The 21,380-nt window shown below is 39.8% G+C and overlaps 1 protein-coding gene across 4 annotated transcripts in view; it reads left to right on the top strand.

The window, feature by feature from the left end:
• The window catches only part of LOC130928357 (structure-specific endonuclease subunit slx1-like), a 157,297-nt gene that overhangs the window by 60,421 nt on the left and 75,496 nt on the right, over nt 1-21,380 (top strand). For all 4 annotated transcript variants that reach the window (XM_057854876.1, XM_057854875.1, XM_057854874.1 and 1 more), the window contains exons 9-10: nt 5,737-5,843; nt 11,565-11,764. In XM_057854876.1, coding sequence (XP_057710859.1) covers nt 5,737-5,843; nt 11,565-11,764 — 307 coding nt within the window. The remainder of the gene's footprint in view (nt 1-5,736; nt 5,844-11,564; nt 11,765-21,380) is intronic.

The following is a 21,380-nucleotide window of genomic DNA, read 5'->3' as shown; positions in this document are numbered from 1 at the left end:
TCAGGACATTGTCATTATTATGATTGTCTAATAACAGATATATGGCGCCACTGTCAAATAATGTGTTAGCAAATATCATAACTAGCAATTGATGAAACAACTGGAACAGTAACTGAAGAATTATTTAGCACGGAACATGCTTTTTGATTGTTATTTACATCTGTAGCGCTGCAGTGTATCCTAGGAGGCATGTTGGATGACAAGTTTACACTGAAATTTTAGACAACGATCTTATCCCTTCAAACCTGCAAATAATTGTCCACTAGCCGCCGGCACACCATTGGACAAATGGAGCACATTTGTTAGGCACTTTTTTAAACATTCAATCCCGCTCCTCTTTAATTTAGGATTTTTTTGAACTTGTAATAGTTCACAGTCGTCAAGTTTGAGAAATTTGGATCTTATGTGCGGTTGAAAGCTTCTCAATTTTTTGAATTCAGTCCAATTAAATCCCAAAAGAGCAAATTCCATTGATGCTATTTCCGAAGTTCCTTGCCTCTATTTGGAGAATGCTACAGGCGCTCCTTCGCCCGCTGTTGTGCTGTTTGCCTTTCATTATTTTCTTCATTAGCGTGAGCAAACATCTTTGTTAGATTTCTCTTTCGGGTTTCCCTCCGCGTCAGCACATTCGCGAACGGGCAGGAGAAAATCCAAATTAATTGTATTATTTCGGCCGGAGATCAATCCGGCGGCGGGGGGTGTTTGCGCGTGCGGTGAAGGGGAGGGGCTTAAGTAGAGCGGCGCCCCCGTCGGAGCTCAGCGGAGTGGAGTATTTAATCTAACATGATGAACGAGCTTTTGGCAACACGGGCCCGGCGCTGCCTCCGCCGCCGCCCCCGGACTCATTTCTCACGGGTCGTAAGCTCTGTGATGGAGCTGTGTTTGAGGTCATTTAAGCGCCGAGGTAAAGACAGTCTGAAGGCTTACAAAGTGAGAGGGAAAGGTAGCGCTCGGAATAAAAAGAGATATTACGTTAGCGCGGTTGTTCGTGGCAGGTAGGGCTTTTCCGTTTCTCCCATAGGCTTGTTTCGCCTTAAAATCACATCACGCATCTTGACAGTGAAGAGAATAGACTCGCAGACACTGTATAACTGTTTGCATTAGTCTAACACATTCATTATAGTAAAGAATTTAACCATAGTTTAGGCAGACTTCACTCCATGCCCTTTGACATGGTAAAGTGGACCAACTTATCAGCCCTCGCCTGATAAGGTAAGGAGAAAACGTCAGTGACTCTTCGGTGGGGTCAGAACACCCTCGCCCTACCAGGAAAACAAGTTGATAGCGCGGCGCCTGAGACGTCAAGACATGCGTCGGTTGCCGTGGCAACCACGACCCAGCCACAAAAGAGGACACATGAACTTGACCACTCAAACCTGACACAGAAGGATGATCCCAGGACAACCCCCAAGCATACCTTCTGCCCGGCCCACTCCACCGCAGCTTTCAAAGACTGAAGACTGAACATTTAGATAACAACTGTCGCTTCTTGGGGACATTTCGATGTGTCCGTTGTTTTGCTGACCCTGGATCCAGCATTGCCTTTCCGTCGTCTGTTTTGCTTTGTTTTTTGACCATTGTCGACGAATAAATTGTCAACCTGTTTTCGGTGAGCCTTCTTTAAACCGTTCAAAATGGAGTCAGTACAAAGAGTTAACACTGGAGTGGACGTGCGGAGTTTGGCCTCGCCGGCCGACTTGCTGGAGCAGCTCCAGCGGAACGCCATCTGGTTCGGCTGTCGCTGTTTGCTGTTGTGAGACAATTTATTCATGCTTATGCTTGCATGAGAACATTATAGCATAGAGTATCATTGTTAAAATAATCTGTAATCTTTTTGAGTGGGCCTTCTCATAGCCTTGACGATTGTAGACGGAGTCAATATGCCCAGATATGGACTGTCATGTTCCTGTTGTTTTCCAATATGCCCTGAATGAATACAATATAGCAACTGTTGCTTATCAAATTTCTTCCTGGCCACAGCTGGCGATTCAAGGTTACAGCTTAAGGTGGTTTTCCCCTATGAGAGATGTTTTTCTGTAACTTGAGATGTTTTTACTAAGTTTCGATTTCATTTCTATGGTATCAACCCATATATAGAGGGATGCCCTGTATCTCTCTTTTGTCCACATGCGGATAGGCACTTTGTGCGCTATTCCGCGTCTGTACCCAAGAGCTCTTGTACTAAAACCTTCGAAGAAAATCAATCCATGGTTGTGGTCGTTATTTATTTCTCTAATCTAGCTATCGAGGTAACACTTGTCTTGGAGTTCAAACTTGAGCTTCCCTGATACCTGTCGTCTTCTAACTGTGATTGTTACATTCTGTTGAAAGGATACGGGGAAATAGTTTGGTAACAAGAATCCAGAATCTGCCACGCAGGCGAGTCTGGTGCCGTATCCTGTTTGGTCTGGACCAAACCAAAAGAGTTAGTAGTGTGCACCTTTTGGCCTGATGTGAATACAAACCAACGGACCAAACAACTGGTTTGTGTCCAAGCAGACCGTGGTGTGTTTCGCAATGGGTGCGAAAGCAACCGCACCTTGATCCGAACTATAGCTGAAATTGCATACCTTTTAGCATGTAAAAGGCTTTTGTAGCCCGGAACTGTTGTTTGGTTAGCATCACAACCTGTGGTTAACGATACTTGATATTTAATGAGTTGGGGTTCAACATGGAGCATGTTCTAGTGCTAATTTTCGCACTATAAGGCGCACCTGACTATAATCCGCAGCCCACCAAATTTAAAAATAGCATTTGTTCATAGATAAGCTGCGCTGGACTATAAGCCGCAGCTGTCCTCACTGTATTATGGGATATTTACACCAAAAGAAATTAACCGTAACACTTTATTTGACAGCGGCATCATACGACTGCAGTCAATTTCCTCTCCTTAATTGGGCCCCTGCCTCAAATTAGATCTGCTCATTAGTCAGCAGTTAAAAACGGTGCAGTTATCACTCCTTGGAGGGCTGCTGGACCAAGTGGATTCACAAGAATCATGGTTCCAACAAGAGAGATGTCTCTTGAGACCAAGGAGAGGATTATCAAACTTGTTGAAGAAGGTAACGCTACACATGTGGTTGACAAAGATGTGGGCTGTTCACAGACAGCTGTATCAAAAATCTGGACCATGTACAAACAGCATGGCAAGGTTGTTAAAGTTGAGCTTAGTGGTAGACCGAGGAAGACATCCAAACATCATGACAAACAACTAAAGGCCATATGTCTTGAAAACAGAAGATGTACAAGAAGACAAATGAACAAGAAATGGGAGGAAGCTGGAGTCAAAGTATGTGACAGAACTGTGGAAAATTGCCTAAAGGAAATGGGCTTTTCATACAGGAAAGCTAAAAGGAAACCATCATTGACTCTTAAACAGAAAAGAATAAGACTGCAATGGGCTACGGAGAGGCAATCATGGACTGTGAATGACTAGATGCAGGTTAATTTCAGTGATGAGTCAAGATTGGACAAGGTGATGATGCTGGAACTTTGTTTGGTGCCGTTCCAGTGAGATTTACAAAGATGACTGCCTGAAGAAAACATCAAAATTCTCTCAGTCCTGGATGATATGGGGCTGCATCTCAGGCAAAGGCACTGGGGAGATGGCTGTGGTTAAATCTTCAATAAATGCACAAGTTTACATTGAAATTTAGCTTTCTTATCCCTTCAATTGAAAATATGTTTGTCATTTTTCAAAATGACAATGCATCATGCCACAGAGCTAAAACTGTTAAAGCATACCTTGAAGAAAGACTCATCCAGTAAATATCATTGCCTGCAAATAGCCCAGATCTCAACCCTATTGAAAACCTGTGGGTTAAATTGAAAAAAGCCAGCCAGGCTCCGACCTATAAGGATGATCTGGCACCAAATTGATGAGGAACACTGTTTGTCACTCATCAAGTCCATACCTCAGAGACTGCAAGCTGTCATAAAAGCCAAAGGTGGTGCAACTAAATACGAGAGATATGTTTTGATTGATTGTTATTTCTTTGTTTGTTTCTAATGATTCCATGTTTTCTTCCTTAGAATGGAGTGATTCCATATATATATATATATAATATATATACGTATATATTCCCTGCACTTGCTCTATAAAAGTAACATTTACTGACCACCACAATGTTTTTTATTCATTTCTTGTAGTGTTTCTGAATGCTAAAGAGTTGCACTTTAATTCATTATTTTTTTCGAGCTTTTTATCTGAGTTTATTCTACATATTAAAATGTCTGAGTGAGTGCTCGTCCAAGACTGGTGATTCTATACTTCTTGCCTGGGGTTGTATTTCTTCAGTTACTGTTCCAGTTGTTTCATCAATGGCTAGTTATGGTATTTGCTAACACTTTATTTGACAGTGGCGCCATAAGGCCGTCATTTGACAATCATAATTTTGACATGACACTGTCCTGAGCATTTATGAATGCTTATAACTAGGGTTGTCAAAATTATCGCGTTAACGGGCGGTAATTAATTTTTAAAAATTAATCACGTTAAAATATTTGACGCAATTAACGCACATGCCCCCCTCAAACAGATTAAAATGACAACACAGTGCAATGCCAACTTGTTACTTGTGTTTTTTGGAGTTTTGCTGCCCTCTGCTGGCGCTTGGGTGCGACTGATTTTATGGGCTCAAGCACCCATGAGCATTGTGTAATTATTGACATCAACAATGGGGGGCTATTAATTTTTGATTGAAAATTTTACAGATTTTATTAAAACGAAAACATGAAGAGGGGTTTTAATATAACATTTCTATAACTTGTACTAACATTTATCTTTTAAGAACTACAAGTCTTTCTATCCTTGGATCGCTTTAACAGAATGTTAATGTTAATGCCATCTTGTTGATTTATTGTTATAATGTTTGACTCTCCATGACGTCACTCTATGCTGAATGACGCCTTCGTTGCTACAACAGTCTATCAGCTGTGTCAAGAATGTGAACAGTCCCAGAACTGATTTGTACACTTACTAAACATGGTGTGAACAGTCACGCCTAAAAATCAGATTTGAGGAGAAATCCAATTGGGACCTGCAGTCTGATCGTAGCCTAAGACAAGACCAAGACTCTGAAAATGTGGTCTCGAAACTGGTCTACAGTCTATCTACGAGATAGGCTGCTGCTCAACCCCAGACCTAAATGAGAATAAGTTCCATAGAAACTGAATAGAAGCTCCCAATTGCCGGAAATTACCGAGTTCATCGTCAGTTCTTTTTGTCTGCAATGTCAGTCTTACGGCGAAGGAAGTGATTTGATGTATGGCGTCCTAAAATGCACCTTTCCGCTGAGTTTTAGGTCCGACGACAACACGCGTCGAACCCGGTTCGGGCCCTCGACGTGTGCAAGATTGCCTGTCACAAACTATTTCTAGCAGGACTCTCATTCCCGGAAAAAAAGCCGGCAAGACTGACAATGCGGCTGATGTAAATGTAGCTCTCCTTCCGTGTTTGTTAGCCGAGATGAGCCCGAATTAAATTCAAAGCCCGTGCGGGGAGAACGAGCTGTGACTTTAATGAGGCGAGCAGGTGATCGCGCCTTATTGGAAGGCGCTTCTAAATCTGGCCTGGAAATACGAGCTTCAGATGCTGTCTGCTCAAGACGAATACGGGATATTCGGTTCAAGGTGTTCCTGCTTTTTACGCCGGCAGGAATAAAAATGCAGCATCTGCTTGGTGCTTTTCAATTTTCAGCTATTACTTGAATAAGATGTTTTTTTGTGCTGGTCCAGGACTATGAAGCGGGCCTGGCTATCTGCGAAGTGGAGCTAACGGCCGCCAACGTGCGCAACGTGGACCGACGGGTCTTTGAGATCAACACGCCTTTCAAGAACTTTTGGTAGGTCGTTCAAATCAAGGGTGCAGGTCTGGTCTCCCCATTGGTATAAAGCAGCATAACCTGCATGTACACTTTTTAAGATCAAACAGATTGGGTGAGCAAGTTCACACAGTTTAATGTTATGCTAACTCTGATGCAGTTCTGACTTCCAGTAGCAAAATTAGTGGTGTGTTTCCCACCTCCACAACAGTGGTGTCTATTTAAATTACTTACAGTGGCTGCTGCTGGCCGAGAAAAACTAAAAATATGCCATGTATTCCTATCGGGGCTGTGTGAGTGTGAGCATGCGTGTGTGTGTGTCAGGGGTGGGTCAAGTCATCAGCCAATCAAACGTGCGCTTGGGGGGGGCGGAATGGATCGGCGCATTCAGCAAGTGAAAAGGGGTATATGTAATTTTGAACATAATGAAAATAATGACTAAATAAATAATAATGTTTAATTATTATTAAATAATAATGACAAATAATGGTAGGGTCAATTCTTGAGAGACAGTGAGATGGAAATGTGGTATTTGGTATGTGGCAAAATGTGTTTTGGCATGTGACTTTTTTTTTGGTCTTTGGCAAAATGGATTTTGACATGTGGTTGTTTTTTTTTTTCCATGTGGCATTTTTTTGGTCTGTGGCAAAATTGATTTTGCCATGTGGCTTTTTTTTGCCATGTTGCAAAAGGTATTTTGACATGTGGCGTTTTTTTGGTAAGTGGCAAAATGGATTTTGGCATGTGGCATTTTTTTGGTATGTAGCAAAATGGATTTTGGCATGTGGCATTTTTTTGGTATGTAGCAAAATGGATTTTGCCATGTGTTTTTTTTTGGTATTTGGCAAAATCGATTTTGGGATGTGACATTCTTTGGTATTTGGCAAAATGGATTTGGTATGTGACATTTTTTTGCCATGTAGCAAACAGGATTTTGGCATGAGGCATTTTTTTTGCCATGTTGCAAACAGGATTTTGGCATGTGGCATTTTTTTTCCATGTGGCATTTTTTTTCCATGTGGCAAAATTGATTTTGCGATGTGGCATTTTTTTTTTTTTTTGCCGTGACATTTTTTTTTTGCCGTGTGGCAAAAATGATTTTGGAATGTAGCATTTTTTTGGGGTACATGGCAAAATGTATTTTGGCATGTGGCATTTTGTTTGGTATGGAGCAAAATGTATTTTGGCATGTGGCATTTTTTTCCAAGTGGCAATTTTTTGGTGTGTGACAAAAGTGATTTTGCCATTTGTGAAAATGTATTTTGCCATGTGGCATTGTTTTTGGTATGTGGCAAAATGTATTTTGGCATGTGGCAAAATTGATTTTGGCATGTGGAATTTTTTTGGGTATGTGGCAAAATGGATTTTGGTATGTGACATTTGTTTTGGTATGTGGCAAAATGTATTTTGGCATGTGGCATTTTTTTGGTATGTGGCAAAATGGATTTTGGTATGTGACATTTATTTTGGCATGTGGCATTTTTTTGGTCTGTGGCAAAATGGATTTTGGTTTGTGACATTTTTTTGGTATGTGGTAAAATGGATTTTGGTCTGTGACATTTATTTTGGTATGTGGCAAAATGTTGGCAAGTGACATTTTTTTGGTATGTGGCAAAATTGATTTTGGCATGTGGCACAATGGATTTTGGCATGTGGCATTGTTTTTTGGTATGTGGCAAAATTGATTTCGCCATGTGGCATATTTTTTTGGTATGTGGCAAAATTGATTTTGACATGTGGCATATTTTTTTGGTATGTGGCAAAATTGATTTTGACATGTGGCATATTTTTGCCATGTGGCAAAATTGATTTTGACATGTGGCTTTTTTTTTTTTTTTTTTGGTATCTGGCAAAATGGATTCTGACATGTGGCATTTTAAAAAAATTTTTATTGGGTATATGGCATTTTTGCTGGCCATGCACATCCATTCCATTGACTGCCATGCACGTCCAAATTTTCCATTCATTTTTAAATGGCAGAAAAACATGTGCGGCTGTGATTTTTAACCATACACTTCCCCAAAAAATGCCACATGCCAAAATCCGTTTTGCCACATACCAAAAAAAAAAAGCCACATGAAATGTTGGTAATGTTATGTCCCTGCCGTCACTTTGCAAACCTACGCCCTTTGTTCAAGTCATATTTCCAGTTGACTAGTACGCTAGCACTGGATTGGACGTCTTGTGCCATCAATAGCTATTTTCCCAAGAGATACTGGAAGGTATTTGGAAATTGAAAAACTCAAGCGTGTCCTCTAATCTAAAGACCTCCATCGTCAGGAATTTTCATTCGGGAGTGTTCGCTAATATCCAAGGTACAAATATTGTCAACAAGTGTGACGTGCCCTTGAGCTAAAACCTTTATCTGCGGATTTATTTCAGTCCCAGCGCTAAGTTTTCTCGCCGTCAAACTTGAATGTCTTTGTCCCGCAACGCTAATTGTCATTCTCGCCACTAATAAAAGTCAACGACGGTATCTCTGGCGGCGGCCAAACAATGGAAAAGCCAAAGTGAGTCTCCCCAGCCTAAAGTGATTAGATGAGTTTCTGGCTAATCCCCACCTAGAGCAGGTATCAGAAAACTCCTAGGGTGACCAATCGATTTGATCCGCGCACACACACACACGATACAAAGCTTTCAGCATTCACCTCATCAAAACAATTCAGGAGCTCATTTTAATTCCACTTTCTGTTTTAGAGAGGGAGGGGTTCAACACAAAATGGCAATTAAGTCCAGGTTATTAACAAAAGCGGCGAACGACGAGACCATTACGGAGGCCTCGCGCAAACAGATCGATTGGACGTACGGAAGACGGGTGGAGGAACTACGGAGGGTCTTACATAAATCAAGTCAATCTACAAAAGGCGAAGAAAAAAAGGGAGGGTCGTCGTCCGCAAACAAACAAGCCACGCTTTGTGATGGTTGTATTCGAAATGGGCCATTACGGCTCAAACAAGCTGCGCGCTTATTGATCGGCGGGCCTGAGGGAGTGCGGCGTCACCTCAAAGGTTCTACAGATAGCAGCCCCGATGCCATTGACAGTTCTAAGCCAATCAGAGTTTCTTTAAAATTAGCTCTTTTTACATAGACAACACAGGAATTTCAGCATTTTAACACTTACGACGCTGAAACAGATCAACAACCTTCCGGCTTTAACGTTATTTCAGAAATTTGCAAAAATTGACAGCAAGGGAGGACAGGATTGATAGAGTATGACATGACATTTTAACTAATTTTGACTGAGAGTATTTAAAGTAAAGCAACACTAGGTAACTTTTCAACCTTTTAAAAATATTTTTATAACATTTGTGACGACATTATACTACTACTACATTATAAAGCCTATCAATTAATTAGGTTCATAGTGCTGAAAAATGTAGACCTGATCCCCGTTCACCCAGTATGTTTGGTCTTATAAATATCCCATTCCCAGCAAAAAGTGTACATGCAGGTTTGCCACATATAAAAAAAAATGCCACATACCAAAATCATTTTTGCTTCATACAAAAAAAAAAATGGCACATGCCAAAATTCATTTTGCCACATAGCACAAAAAATCCACATGCCAAAATCCCATTTTGCCACATACTCCAAAAAATGCCACATACCAAAATCCATTTGGCCACATCCCCAAAAAAATCAACATGCCAAAATCCATTTTGCTACATACCAAATAAAAATGCCACATATCAAAATCCATTTTGTCACATACCAAAAAAATGCCACATACAAAAAAACAACAAAACCACATACCCGAATCCATTTTGCAAAATACCAAATAAATGCCACATGCCAAAAGTCATTTTGCCACATACCCCCCAAAAAATCCAAATGCCAAAATTTTGTCAAATACCCCCCCCAAAAAAAAAAAAAAAATCCACGACAAAATCCATTTTGACATATACCAAATAAAAATGCCACATATCAAAATCCATTTTGACACATACCAAAATAATGCCACATACCAAAATCCATTTTGAAGTACATCTCCAAAAAAGGCCACTTGCCAAAATTTTGTCAAATACCAAAACAAAAAAAATCCACATGGCAAAATCCATTTTGCCACATACCAAATAAGAATTGCCACATTTCAAAATCAATTTTGCCACATACCAAAAAAATGCCACATACCAAAAAATGCCACATACCAGAATCAATTTTGCAACAAACCAAAAAAAGCCATGCCAAAATTCATTTTGCCACATAACACAAAAAAATCCACATGCCAAGATCCATTTTGCCACATACCAAATAAAAATGCCACATATTAAAATCCATTTTGCCACATACCAAAAAAAAAAAAGCCACATACCAAAAAAATGCCACATACCAAAATCCATTTCGCCACATCCCCCCAAAAAAGCCACATGCCAAAATTTTGTCAAATAACAAAAAAAAAAAAAAAAAAAAAAAAAAAAAATCCACATGCCAAAATCCATTTTTGCCACATACCAAATATAAGTGCCACATATCAAAATCCATTTTGCCACATACCAAAAAGCAATGCAACATAATAAAAAAAGTCACATTCCAAAATACATTTTTGCACATCCCCAAAAAATGCAACATGCCAAAATTCATTTTGCCACAAAAAAAAAAAAAAAAAAAAACTCCACATGCCAAAACCCATTTTGGCACATACCAAATAAAAATGCCACATATCAAAATCCATTTTGCCACATACCAAATAAAAATGCCACATGTCAAAATTCATTTTGTCAAATACCCCCCAAAAATGTCACTTATCAAAATCCATTTTGCCACATACCAAAAAAAACTGACTAACCTTGACGGCAATGGAGGACAGGATTTTCTAAAGTATGACAGGACCTTTTAACTCATTTTGACTCAGTGTACTTAAAGCAACAATTGGTAACTTTTCAACCTTTATAAAATATTTTCATAACATTTGTCACGACATGTCGACTGACAACTACTTGAAATACCCCTCTGTTCCCCCTTTCCTCATACATCATAAAGACCGAAGTCAATGCGAACACTTTCGTGCAAAATCTGCAAAGATGGCAGAGCAACAAAGAGAGACACTCCTGACTGCTTGTATGCAGTAAAACCTTTGTCCTGTTTCCACCTAAATCCGGCATTAGAACGCAGCGTGGGTTTTAGTTTATTACAGTGAAAGCCAACTCAACGTTCTGCTCTGGTCGGCCCCCTACGGAAAGGCGTGGTGCAATGTCTGTGGGAGCTCTTTTGTCAACTGAGTGGGGTCTATTGCAAAACACTACCGCTTTTGTCCACCGGCGTCGCTAAAATCAACCAAAACTCAATAGTTGCACAGTGTTGCTGTAAAACATTCCCTATAAAGAGATGTCTTTTTCACTTGATATAACTTTGAATTCTATATTTTTTTCCCGATTTAATGTCTTCCTCTTGGATAAGCGTCATGTAGCACAAGACCGGCGTGATTGCAATATTCTGCTCGACGAATGAAAACGGGGGTCGCCACCGTGATTGAGGCTTTTTGACAATGCGCGAGATTATATAAATTGCTGTAATTGTGGCTCAAATGCCAAACGCAAAAAGCATAGTCGCGGCTATAACTTCTAATCAGACCGAAGGTGGCAATTTAGTTCTTGTCAGCTTGAAAGGATGATCATTTTCTAACTTCAACTCCGCCCCCTGCATTTACAGCCTCGTATATTCTGGAGAATAAATGAACGGACACGCTTTCCATTGTTCTAACCTTTGAAAATAGCCCTTGTTTTGTCACCATGGCGTCCACAGCTTCGTGGCCGAGTCTGAACGGGAGAAGCTGGAGTGGATCGAAGCGGTTCGGGAATCCATCACGGAGACTCTATGTGACTACGAAGTGGCCGAGAAGATTTGGTTCAACGAGGCCAACCGCAGTTGCGCCGACTGTCGCGCCGAGCAGCCCGAATGGGCGTCTCTCAACCTGGGTGTGATCATCTGTAAGAAGTGTGCAAGTAAGTCACGCTTACATTTAATAACTGATAGGACAGATTAGGGTATGACAGGGCAGAAACTACGAACGGAAATAGTTGTTTTTCAAATTTGTGAGGCGCAAGTAAATCATGCTTAAATTTAATAAATGATAGGTCAGATTAGGGTATGACAGGGCAGGGTATGACGGGAACAATGAACTGAATTGGTTGATTTTCAAATTTATAAAGTGCAAGTAAGTCAAGTTTACACTTAATAACTGATAGGATAGATTATGGTATGACAGTTTTTTAAATTTGTGAAGGACAAGTAAATCACACTTAAATTTAATAACCGACAGGATAGGACAGGACAGATTAGGTTATGACGGCAGGGTATGACAGGAACTTTGAACAAAAATAGTTTTTTTAAATTTGTGAAGGACAAGTAAGTCACACTTACACTTAATAACAGATAGGATAGGACAGATTAGGGTATGACGGCAGGGTATGACAGGAACTTTGAACTGAAATAGTTTTTTAAATTTGTGAGAGACAAGTAAGTCACACTTGCACCTAATGAACGATAGGACAGGACAGATTAGGATATGGCAGAGTATGACATGAACTATGAACTGAAATGGTTGGTGTTCACATTTATGAAGTGCAAGTAAATCACACTTACACTTAATAATTAATATGATAAAACAGGACAGATTAGGTTATGACGGCAGGGTATGACAGGAACCTTTAACTAAAATGTTTTGTTTTTTTTACATTTGTGAAGGACAAGTAAATCACTCTTCCACTTGATAAACGATAGGACAGGACAGATTAGGTATGACAGGGCAGGGTATGACAGGAACTTTGAACTAAAACAGTTGTTTCTTTAAATTTGTGAAGGACAAGTAAGTCACACTTACGCTTAATAACCGATCGGATAGGACCGGACAGATTGGGGTATCACGGCAGGGTATGACAGGAACTTTGAACTGAAATAGTTTTTGCTGGACTGCTTTGTTTTTTGTTTTGTGTTGTCATGTTGTTATAAAGTGTGTATAATGAATAAAAATATTGTGAAAAAAATTGTGAAGGACAAATAAGTCACTCTTACACGTAATAAACGATAGGACAGGACAGATTAGAGTATGACAGGGCAGGAACTATGAACTGAAATTGTTGGTTTTGAAATTTGTGAAGCGCAAGTACATCACACTTACACTTAATAAATGATAGGTCAGATTAGGGCATGGCGGGCAGGGTATGACAGGAACTATGAACGGAATTAGTTAATTTATGAAGTGCAAGTAAGTCACACTTAAATTTAATTACCGACAGGATAGGAAAGGACAGATTGGTTTATGACGGCAGGGTATGACAGGAACTTTGAAGTTTTTTAAATATGTGAGGGACAAGTAAATTACTCTTACACTTAATAACCAATAGGATAGGACAGATTAGGGTATAACGGCAGGGTATGACAGGAACTTTGAACTGAAATAGTTTTTTTTAATTTGTGAGGGACAAGTAAGTCACTCTTACACTTAATAAACGATAGGACAGGACAGATTGGGGTATGACAGGGCAGAGTATGACAGGAACTATGAAATGATATATTTGTTTTTAAATTTGTGAAGTGCAAGTAAATCACACTTCATAACCGATAGAATGGGACATATTAGGATATGGCAGAGTATGACATGAACTATGAACTGAAATAGTTGGTTTTCAAATTTGTGAAGCGCAAGTAAGTCACGCTTACACTTAATAACTGTTAGGATAGGACAGATTAGGGTATGACAGGGCAGGAACTATGAACTGAAATAGTTGTTTTTCAAATTTGAGAAGCGCAAGTAGGTCACGCTTACACTTAATAATTGATAGGACAGATTATGGTATGACAGGGCAGGAACGATGAACTGAAATAGTTGGTTTTTGAATTTGTGAAGCGCAAGTGGATCATGTTTACGCTTAATAAATGATAGGTCAGATTAGGGTATGACAGGAACTATGAACTGAATTGGTTGGTTTTCAAATTTATGAAGTGCAAGTAAGTCATTCTTACACTTAATAATTGATAGTATGGGACAGGACAGATTAGGGTATGACGGCAAGGTATGACAGGAATTTTGAACTAAAATAATTGTTTTTTTGAAAATTTGTGAAGGACAAGTAAGTCACCCTTATACTTAATAACCGATAGGATAGGACAAATTAGGGTATGACGGCAGGGTATGACAGGAACTTTGAACTGAAATAGTTTTTTAAATTTGTGAGGGACAAGTAAGTCACTCTTACACTTAATAAACGATAGGACAGGACAGATTAGGTTATGACAGGGCAGGAACTATGAACTGAAATAGTTGGTTTTCAAATGTGTGAAGCGCAAGTAAATTACGGTTACACCTAAGAAATGATAGGTCAGATTAGGGTATGACAGGAACTATGAACTGAATTGGTTGGTTTTCAAATTTATGAAGTGCAAGTAATTCACACTTAAATTTAATAAGCGACAGGATAGGACAGGACAGATTAGATTATGACGGCAGGATAAGACAGGAGCTTTTAACTGAAATAGTTTTAAAATTTTTGAAAAACAAGTAGGTCACTCGTACACATAATAAACGATAAAACAGGACAGATTAGAGTATGACGGCAGGGTATGACAGGAACGTTGAACTGAAATAGATTTTTAAATTTGTGAGGGACAAGTAAATCACTTACACTTAATAAATAATATGACAGGACATATTAGGGTATGACAGGGCAGAGTATGACAGGAATTATGAAGTGAAATATTTGTTTTTAAATTTGTCAAGTGCAAGTAAATTACACTTAATAACCGATAGGATAGGACAGATTAGGATATGGCAGAGTATGACGTGAACTATGAACTGAAATAGTTGGTTTTCAAACTTGTGAAGGACAAGTAAGTCACTCTTACACTTAATAAACGATAGGACAGGACAGGTTATGGTATGACAGGGCAGGAACTATGAACTGAAATAGTTGTCTTTCAAATTTGTGAAGCGCAAGTAAATCACTCTTACGCTTAATAAATGATAGGTCAGAATAGGGTATGACAGGAACTATGAACTGAATTGGTTGGTTTTCAAATTCATGAAGTGCAAGTAAGTCACACTTAAATTCAATAAGCGACAGGATAGGACAAGACAGATTAGGTTATGACGGCAGGGTATGACAGGAGCTTTTAACTGAAATAGTTTTAAAAATTTTGAAGAACAAGTAGGTCACTCGTACACATAATAAACGATAAAAGAGGACAGATAGGGTATGACGGCAGGGTATGACAGGAACGTTGAACTGAAATAGTTTTTAAAATTTGTGAAGGACAAGTCACTGTTACACTTAATAAACGATAGGACAGGACAAATTAGGGTATGACAGGGAAGGGTATGACAGGAAGTATCAACTGAAATGGTTGTTTTTCAACTTTATGAAGTGCAAGTAAATCGCGTTTACACTCAAGAACTGATAGGTCAGATTAGGGTATGACAGGGTAAGGTGTGGCATGAGTTATGAACTGAAATAGTTGGTTTTCAAATTTTCTGAAGTGAACTTTGAACTAGTCGGCGTAAAAAACTGAACTTTCCCACTGTAAAATCCCGGAGTTGGCTTGAGTCTTCTGATTGATTTTGGCAGCAAATCCGGCGCACGTGTCCCTAATTAAATGTCTTCTCTCCATCTTCACTAAGTGGTGGTTCTTCCATCCGTATACACGCGTGCACTTCTCCTCCCTCCTTATCTCTCCATGCCTGAGAGCCATGACTTGTAATGCGATTCCTTACCTCACCTCTGCAAAGCCTGTGTAATTGCTAGCCATCAGATATCCAACATCCCTTCTCAAACACCCTTAAATGATTTCATTTGCCGGGGTGTTTAATATTACATTTGGTCGACACGCTTGGCGAGAGAGGTAGCTCTCCTCGCGCGGCGCTCCCCTTTAAATTAGGCGGCGGTCCATCTGGAATACCAATGACTTGCCGCACTTCTAATTAGCACTCTGATGTCACGGACAATAAAGAGAAATGCTGAACAAGAGGAAGAGCCAAGATGTAATGAGAAAGCTAATGGTAGAAATGATCCCAGGCTGGCTTTCCGTCGTCTTCTCGCTGGGAGACGGAATTCATTTTAATAGCCTGATGTAGAGAACTTTTATTTTTATTAGCCGAGTTGCCGAAAAAGGACTTTTTGTCGGCGTTTTTGGCTGACCGGCGAGGAAAATCCAATAGCTATTAACTCTTTTAGTGTCATTGACGCTAAAGGTTCTTGAGTTAGTTTGTCACGAGTAGAAGTCCAATCTGTTTGAGCTGGGAGGGGCTGGCAGAGAAATGAACAAATATTACGGGGACAGCGGTCACGAGTTAGTAGGGGTGTGACAATATACAATGAAAATTATTTGAACACCCTGCTATTTTGCAAGTTTTCCCACTTAGAAATCATAGAGGTGTCTGAAATTTTCATCGTAGGTGCATGTCCACTGTGAGAGAGATAATCTAAAAAGAAAAATCCAATTACAATGCATGATTTTTCAGTAGGGCCGAGAACCAAAAGTGGTATTTGCCATGTGGCTAAATTGATTTTGCCATGTGGTATTTTTTTGCCATGTGGCAAAATGGATTTTGTCATGTGATGTTTTTTTTGCCATGTGGCATTTTTTGCTATGTGGCAAAATGGAATTTGCCATGTGGTATTTTTTTTTCCATGTGGCAAAATGGATTTTGCCATGTGGCGTTTTTTTGCCACGTGGCAAAATGGATTTTGCCATGTGGCAGTGTTTTGCCATGTGAAAAATGGATTTTGCCGTGTGGTATTTTTTTGCCATGTGGCAAAATGGATTTCGCCATGTGGTATTTTTTGCCTTGTGGCAAAATGGATTTTGCAATGTGACATTTTTTTTGCTTTGTGGCAAATGGATTTTGCCATGTGGTATTTTTTGCCATGTGCAAAATGGATTTTGCCAAGTGGCATTTTCTTTTTTTTTTTTTTTGCATTGTGGCAAAATGGATTTTGCAATGTGGCATCTTTTTGCCATGAGGCAAAATGGATTTTGCAATGTGGCAAAATGGATTTTGCCATGTGGTGTTTTTTTCCATGTGGCATTTTTTTGCCATGTGTCAAAATGGATTTTGCCATGTGGTATTTTTTTGCTTTGTGGCATAATGGATTTTGCCATGTGTATTTTTTGCCATGTGAAAAATGGATTTTGCCATGTGGCATTTTTGTTTTTTTTTTGCATTGTGGTAAAATGGATTTTGCCATGTGTATTTTTTGCCATGTGAAAAATGGATTTTGCCATGTGGCATTTTTTTTTTTTTTTTGCATTGTGGTAAAATGGATTTTGCCATGTGGTAAAATGGATTTTGCCATGTGGCAAAATGGATTTTGCCATGTGGAATTTTTTTTTTGCCATGTGAAAAATGGATTTTGCCATGTGGATTTTTTTTTTTTTTTTGCATTGTGGTAAAATGGATTTTGCCATGTGGTAAAATGGATTTTGCCATGTGGCAAAATGGATTTTGCCATGTGGAATTTTTTTTTTGCCATGTGGCAAAATGGATTTTGCCATGTGGATTTTTTTTTTTGCCATGTGGCAAAATGGATTTTGCCATGTGGAATTTTTTTTTTGCCATGTGGCAAAATGGATTTTGCCATGTGGCAGTGTTTTGCCATGTGGGCTTTTTTTTGCCACGTGGCAAAATGGATTTTGCCATGTGGTGTTTTTTTGCTGCATGGCAAAATGGATTTTGCTATGTGGCATTTTTTTTGCACTGTGGCAAAATGGATTTTGCCATGTGGTATTTTTTGGCATGTGCAAAATGGATTTTGCCATGTGGCATTTTTTTTTGCATTGTGGTAAAATGGATTTTGCCATGTGGCATTTTTTTTTGCCATGTGGCAAAATGGATTTTGCCATGTGTTTTTTTTTCATGTGGCATTTTTTTGCCATGTGTCAAAATGGAATTTGCCATGTGGTATTTTTTTGCTTTGTGGCAAAATGGATTTTGCCATGTGGTGGTTTTTGCCATGTGCAAAATGGATTTTGCCATGTGGCATTTTTTTTGCATTGTGGTAAAATGGATTTTGCCATGTGGCAAAATGGATTTTGCCACGTGGCAAAATGGATTTTGCAATCTCGCAGTTTTTTGCCACGTGGCAAAATGGATTTTGCCATGTGTGTTTTTTTGCCATGTGGCAAAATGGATTTTGCCATGTGGCATTTTTTGCATTGTGGCAAAATGGATTTTGCTATGTGGTATTTTTTTGCCACGTGGCAAAATGGATTTTGCCATGTGGCATTTTTTGCATTGTGGCAAAATGGATTTTGCCATGTGGTATTTTTTGCCATGCGGCAAAATGGATTTTGCCATGTGGCATGTTTTTCCCCAATGCAAAATCCATTTTGCCACATACCAAAAAAATGCCATGTGGCAAAATCAAAATTGCCACATGGCAAAAAAATACTACATTGCAAAATCAATTTTACCGCATGGGAACAAAAATGCCACATGGCAACATCCATTTTGGATGCTCCCTCCCTCCCATCCGGCCTCCTGCCGGTGGGACATGCCTAGAACACCTCTCCAAGGAGCCAAGGAGGCGTCCAGGGTGCCCCTTGCTCCTCTCAACGCGGAGTAGTAGCGACTTGAACCCGAGTCCCTCCCGGATGACCCCATGTATCGATAATCGTTGGATCGCCATATCACGTGATCGTCGTTATCACAAATAGTATCTAGAGGTTCTCACCCATATTAGTTGGTAAAAAATAGGAAATTGATGTTGAAAACGATTATTGGCCAGGGAAGTTGACCCAAACTATTTCAATGCGTTCACTATTATTTTTAGCATCCTCTACTGCAGGGCAATAAAAGTTTCCCTCGCTCGGCGTCGAGCGAGCTGGACAATTCCACAGGAGGAAGGAGACGCTCGTCGCCGGGAAAGTTTTTAATTGGGGGTGAAATGTGTGGCAGCTTGGCCTTTTTTTGCGGGCCAGCCGCTGCCTTTTCGTGTCTAGTTGTACTTCACCGGGGAAAGATGAAGACATTTGGCTGTTGGGATGGCAATCGCGCACACACCCGGCGCGTTTCCCGTCTCATGTATTATTCACGGGGCTCGCGAGTTTGCTCTTCGGCCACCGGCGACCCCACGAGCCTCATCCGAATAAACGAGCAAACACGATGAATTACTCATGATTCATTAGCAATGTATGGGACCTCCTTGCTTTCCCATTACGGAGGGGTCTAAACCAGAGGCGGATGCTGGTCTTTCAATGAGGGGAAGCGCCTGTAAGTGTTTTGAGGGTTGGTATGGAAAGAAACTAGAGTGCTAGAAGTCAAGACTACAAATGCAAGCAGCTAAATTAGAAAAAAAAAAACCACCAGAAATTAGCTCGATTTTTCGCGAGTTGTTGCGAGGAAGATTATGAAAGTGTCCAGTTCAACTCCGAACAACGTAATGAAAATTGGAAAATTTGCTCATTTCGCTTTCAATCAAAAAGAGATTCAGACTCAGACAGCCAATCACCATGCAGAGAAGCCAGGCAAGCCCCACCCACTGCCCAAAGACCGATGGGCGGGATAAACCCAGCCTTTAGTTCATGTTTCGTCTCGTTTTGCTGGAGCAGAACAATGTACTCTTAACCCTTTAACACTTAAGCCTATTTTGGCCAAATTTACATGACTTTGATGTTGCCTGTATATTTCAAGGAAAAAAATCTTCACAATGGCCAGGTTGGGTCCTTTATTTCAGGACCAAGCAATTATAGTCAACAATTTGGACCCCTAGAGACAAAACAATCCCAAAATATGTTGTCGAAATTTTAATATTGATGTCCCATTGACAACCAAACATGCTCGACCAACTGTTTTGAAGCTTGATAGTATTTATTCAACTTGTTAGGATAAACATCCAATAGAAAAAAATAAGACTGAATAGTTTTATATTTGACAAATCAACACAAACAGCAGGTATGGTCATAGGCGTTTTTGGCCTTTACACATAGTATGGTCAAAACAGGTGATAAAACCCCTAGCAAAAAATATGGAATCTCCAGTCTCGGACGAGCACTCACTCAGACATTTTATTATGTCGAGCAAACTCCGATAAAAAGTTTGAAAAATGAATGAATTAGTTCAAAAGTGCAACTCCTTGGCATTCAGAAACACTAAAAGAAATGAATAAAAAACATTGTGGTGGTCAGTAAATGTTACTTTTATAGAGCAAGTGCACGGAAATATAGAATCACTCCATTCTGAGGGGAAAAAAAACGGAATCTCTCCATTTTGAGTAGAAAATACAGACACACCCAGTCAATTTCCTTTCCTTAATTGGGCCCCTGCCTCAGATTAGATCTGCTCGTTAGTCAGCAGTTAAAAACTGTGCAGTTATCACACCTTGGAGGGCTGCTGGACCAAGTGGATTCACAAGAGAGATGTCTCTTAAGACCAAGGAGAGGATTATCAAATTTTTTGAAGAAGGTAACGCTACACGTATGGTTGCCAAAGATGTGGGCTGTTCACAGTCAGCTGTATCAAAAATCTGGAGCAAGTACAAACAGCATGGTAAGGTTGTTAAAGTTCGCGTACTGGTAGACCGAGGAAGACATCCAAATGTCATGACAAACAACTAAAGACCATATGTCGTGACAACAGAAGATGTACAACAAGACAATCTAGGCCTGCAAGCAGGACTGAATGGGCCCTCGCAATCTAGCGCAACTCGGACGTCACGCAACTCGGACAGTGTGCAGGTCAGGGTGGTGGCAGATCGTCCTCTTTAATCATCTCATTAGAACCTAACATGCTCGAAAGTCGCCTCTTTACATTCACACACCTAAGAGATAAAAACCCCTATTGGGGAGACTACTACAAAAAAGGAGCGAATAAGGGGCCGTCACTGCAACAGACAGACATGTGGACATGGGTCGTAAAATAAGTATTTCAAAAGGTCTTGAAACTACAATGACCAACCTGAAAAGAACTGGACATATATTAGAAAAATGAGTGACTTTGAACGTGGTGTCAAGGAGCTATTAGTCTTGTACTGAATTTGTCATTTTGCCGAAAAAATGGCCGAATTTGGCACAAAGCCTGGTCAGACCCATTAATGAAAACGCACCATTTTGAAAATTTTTAGATCTCCTATGTCTCCTGAATAGTCTAACCTATTTTGAAGATAATCCAACTAACTCCCTCTGTGCCAAGGTCTCAAATGTGCACACTGTTAATTGATAAAAATTTCACATTCGATCCAAAATACCCGATTTCCTGTTGGGTTTGGAATATGGGTTCAAGAGACTTTTTGGAGCAGTTTTGCACAAGGTATGGACTCCCCAAATTTCATTGCTCTACGTTAAAAAAACCTAATAGGAAACGCCTTTTTGAAAAATTCAAGGGGGCACCACTGAGCCATTTTGTTACATTTTTTGTAACGTTGCAAGATTATCGAAATCCATGCGAAGCCGCATGTATGTGCAAAATTTGGTGAGTTTTCGTGCATGTTCAGGCCTCCAAATGTAAACTATACTACAAATGGATAAAAATTTCACATTCGATCCTAAATACCTGATTTTCTGTTGGATTTGGAAAATGGGTGCAAGAGACAAATTTCATTGCTCTACGTTGAAAAAACCCAAGAGGAA

The sequence above is a fragment of the Corythoichthys intestinalis genome, chromosome 13, assembly GCF_030265065.1.
Source record: "Corythoichthys intestinalis isolate RoL2023-P3 chromosome 13, ASM3026506v1, whole genome shotgun sequence".
Classification (NCBI taxonomy): Eukaryota; Metazoa; Chordata; class Actinopteri; order Syngnathiformes; family Syngnathidae; genus Corythoichthys; species Corythoichthys intestinalis.
This window is presented reverse-complemented; position numbering and strand designations above follow the sequence as displayed.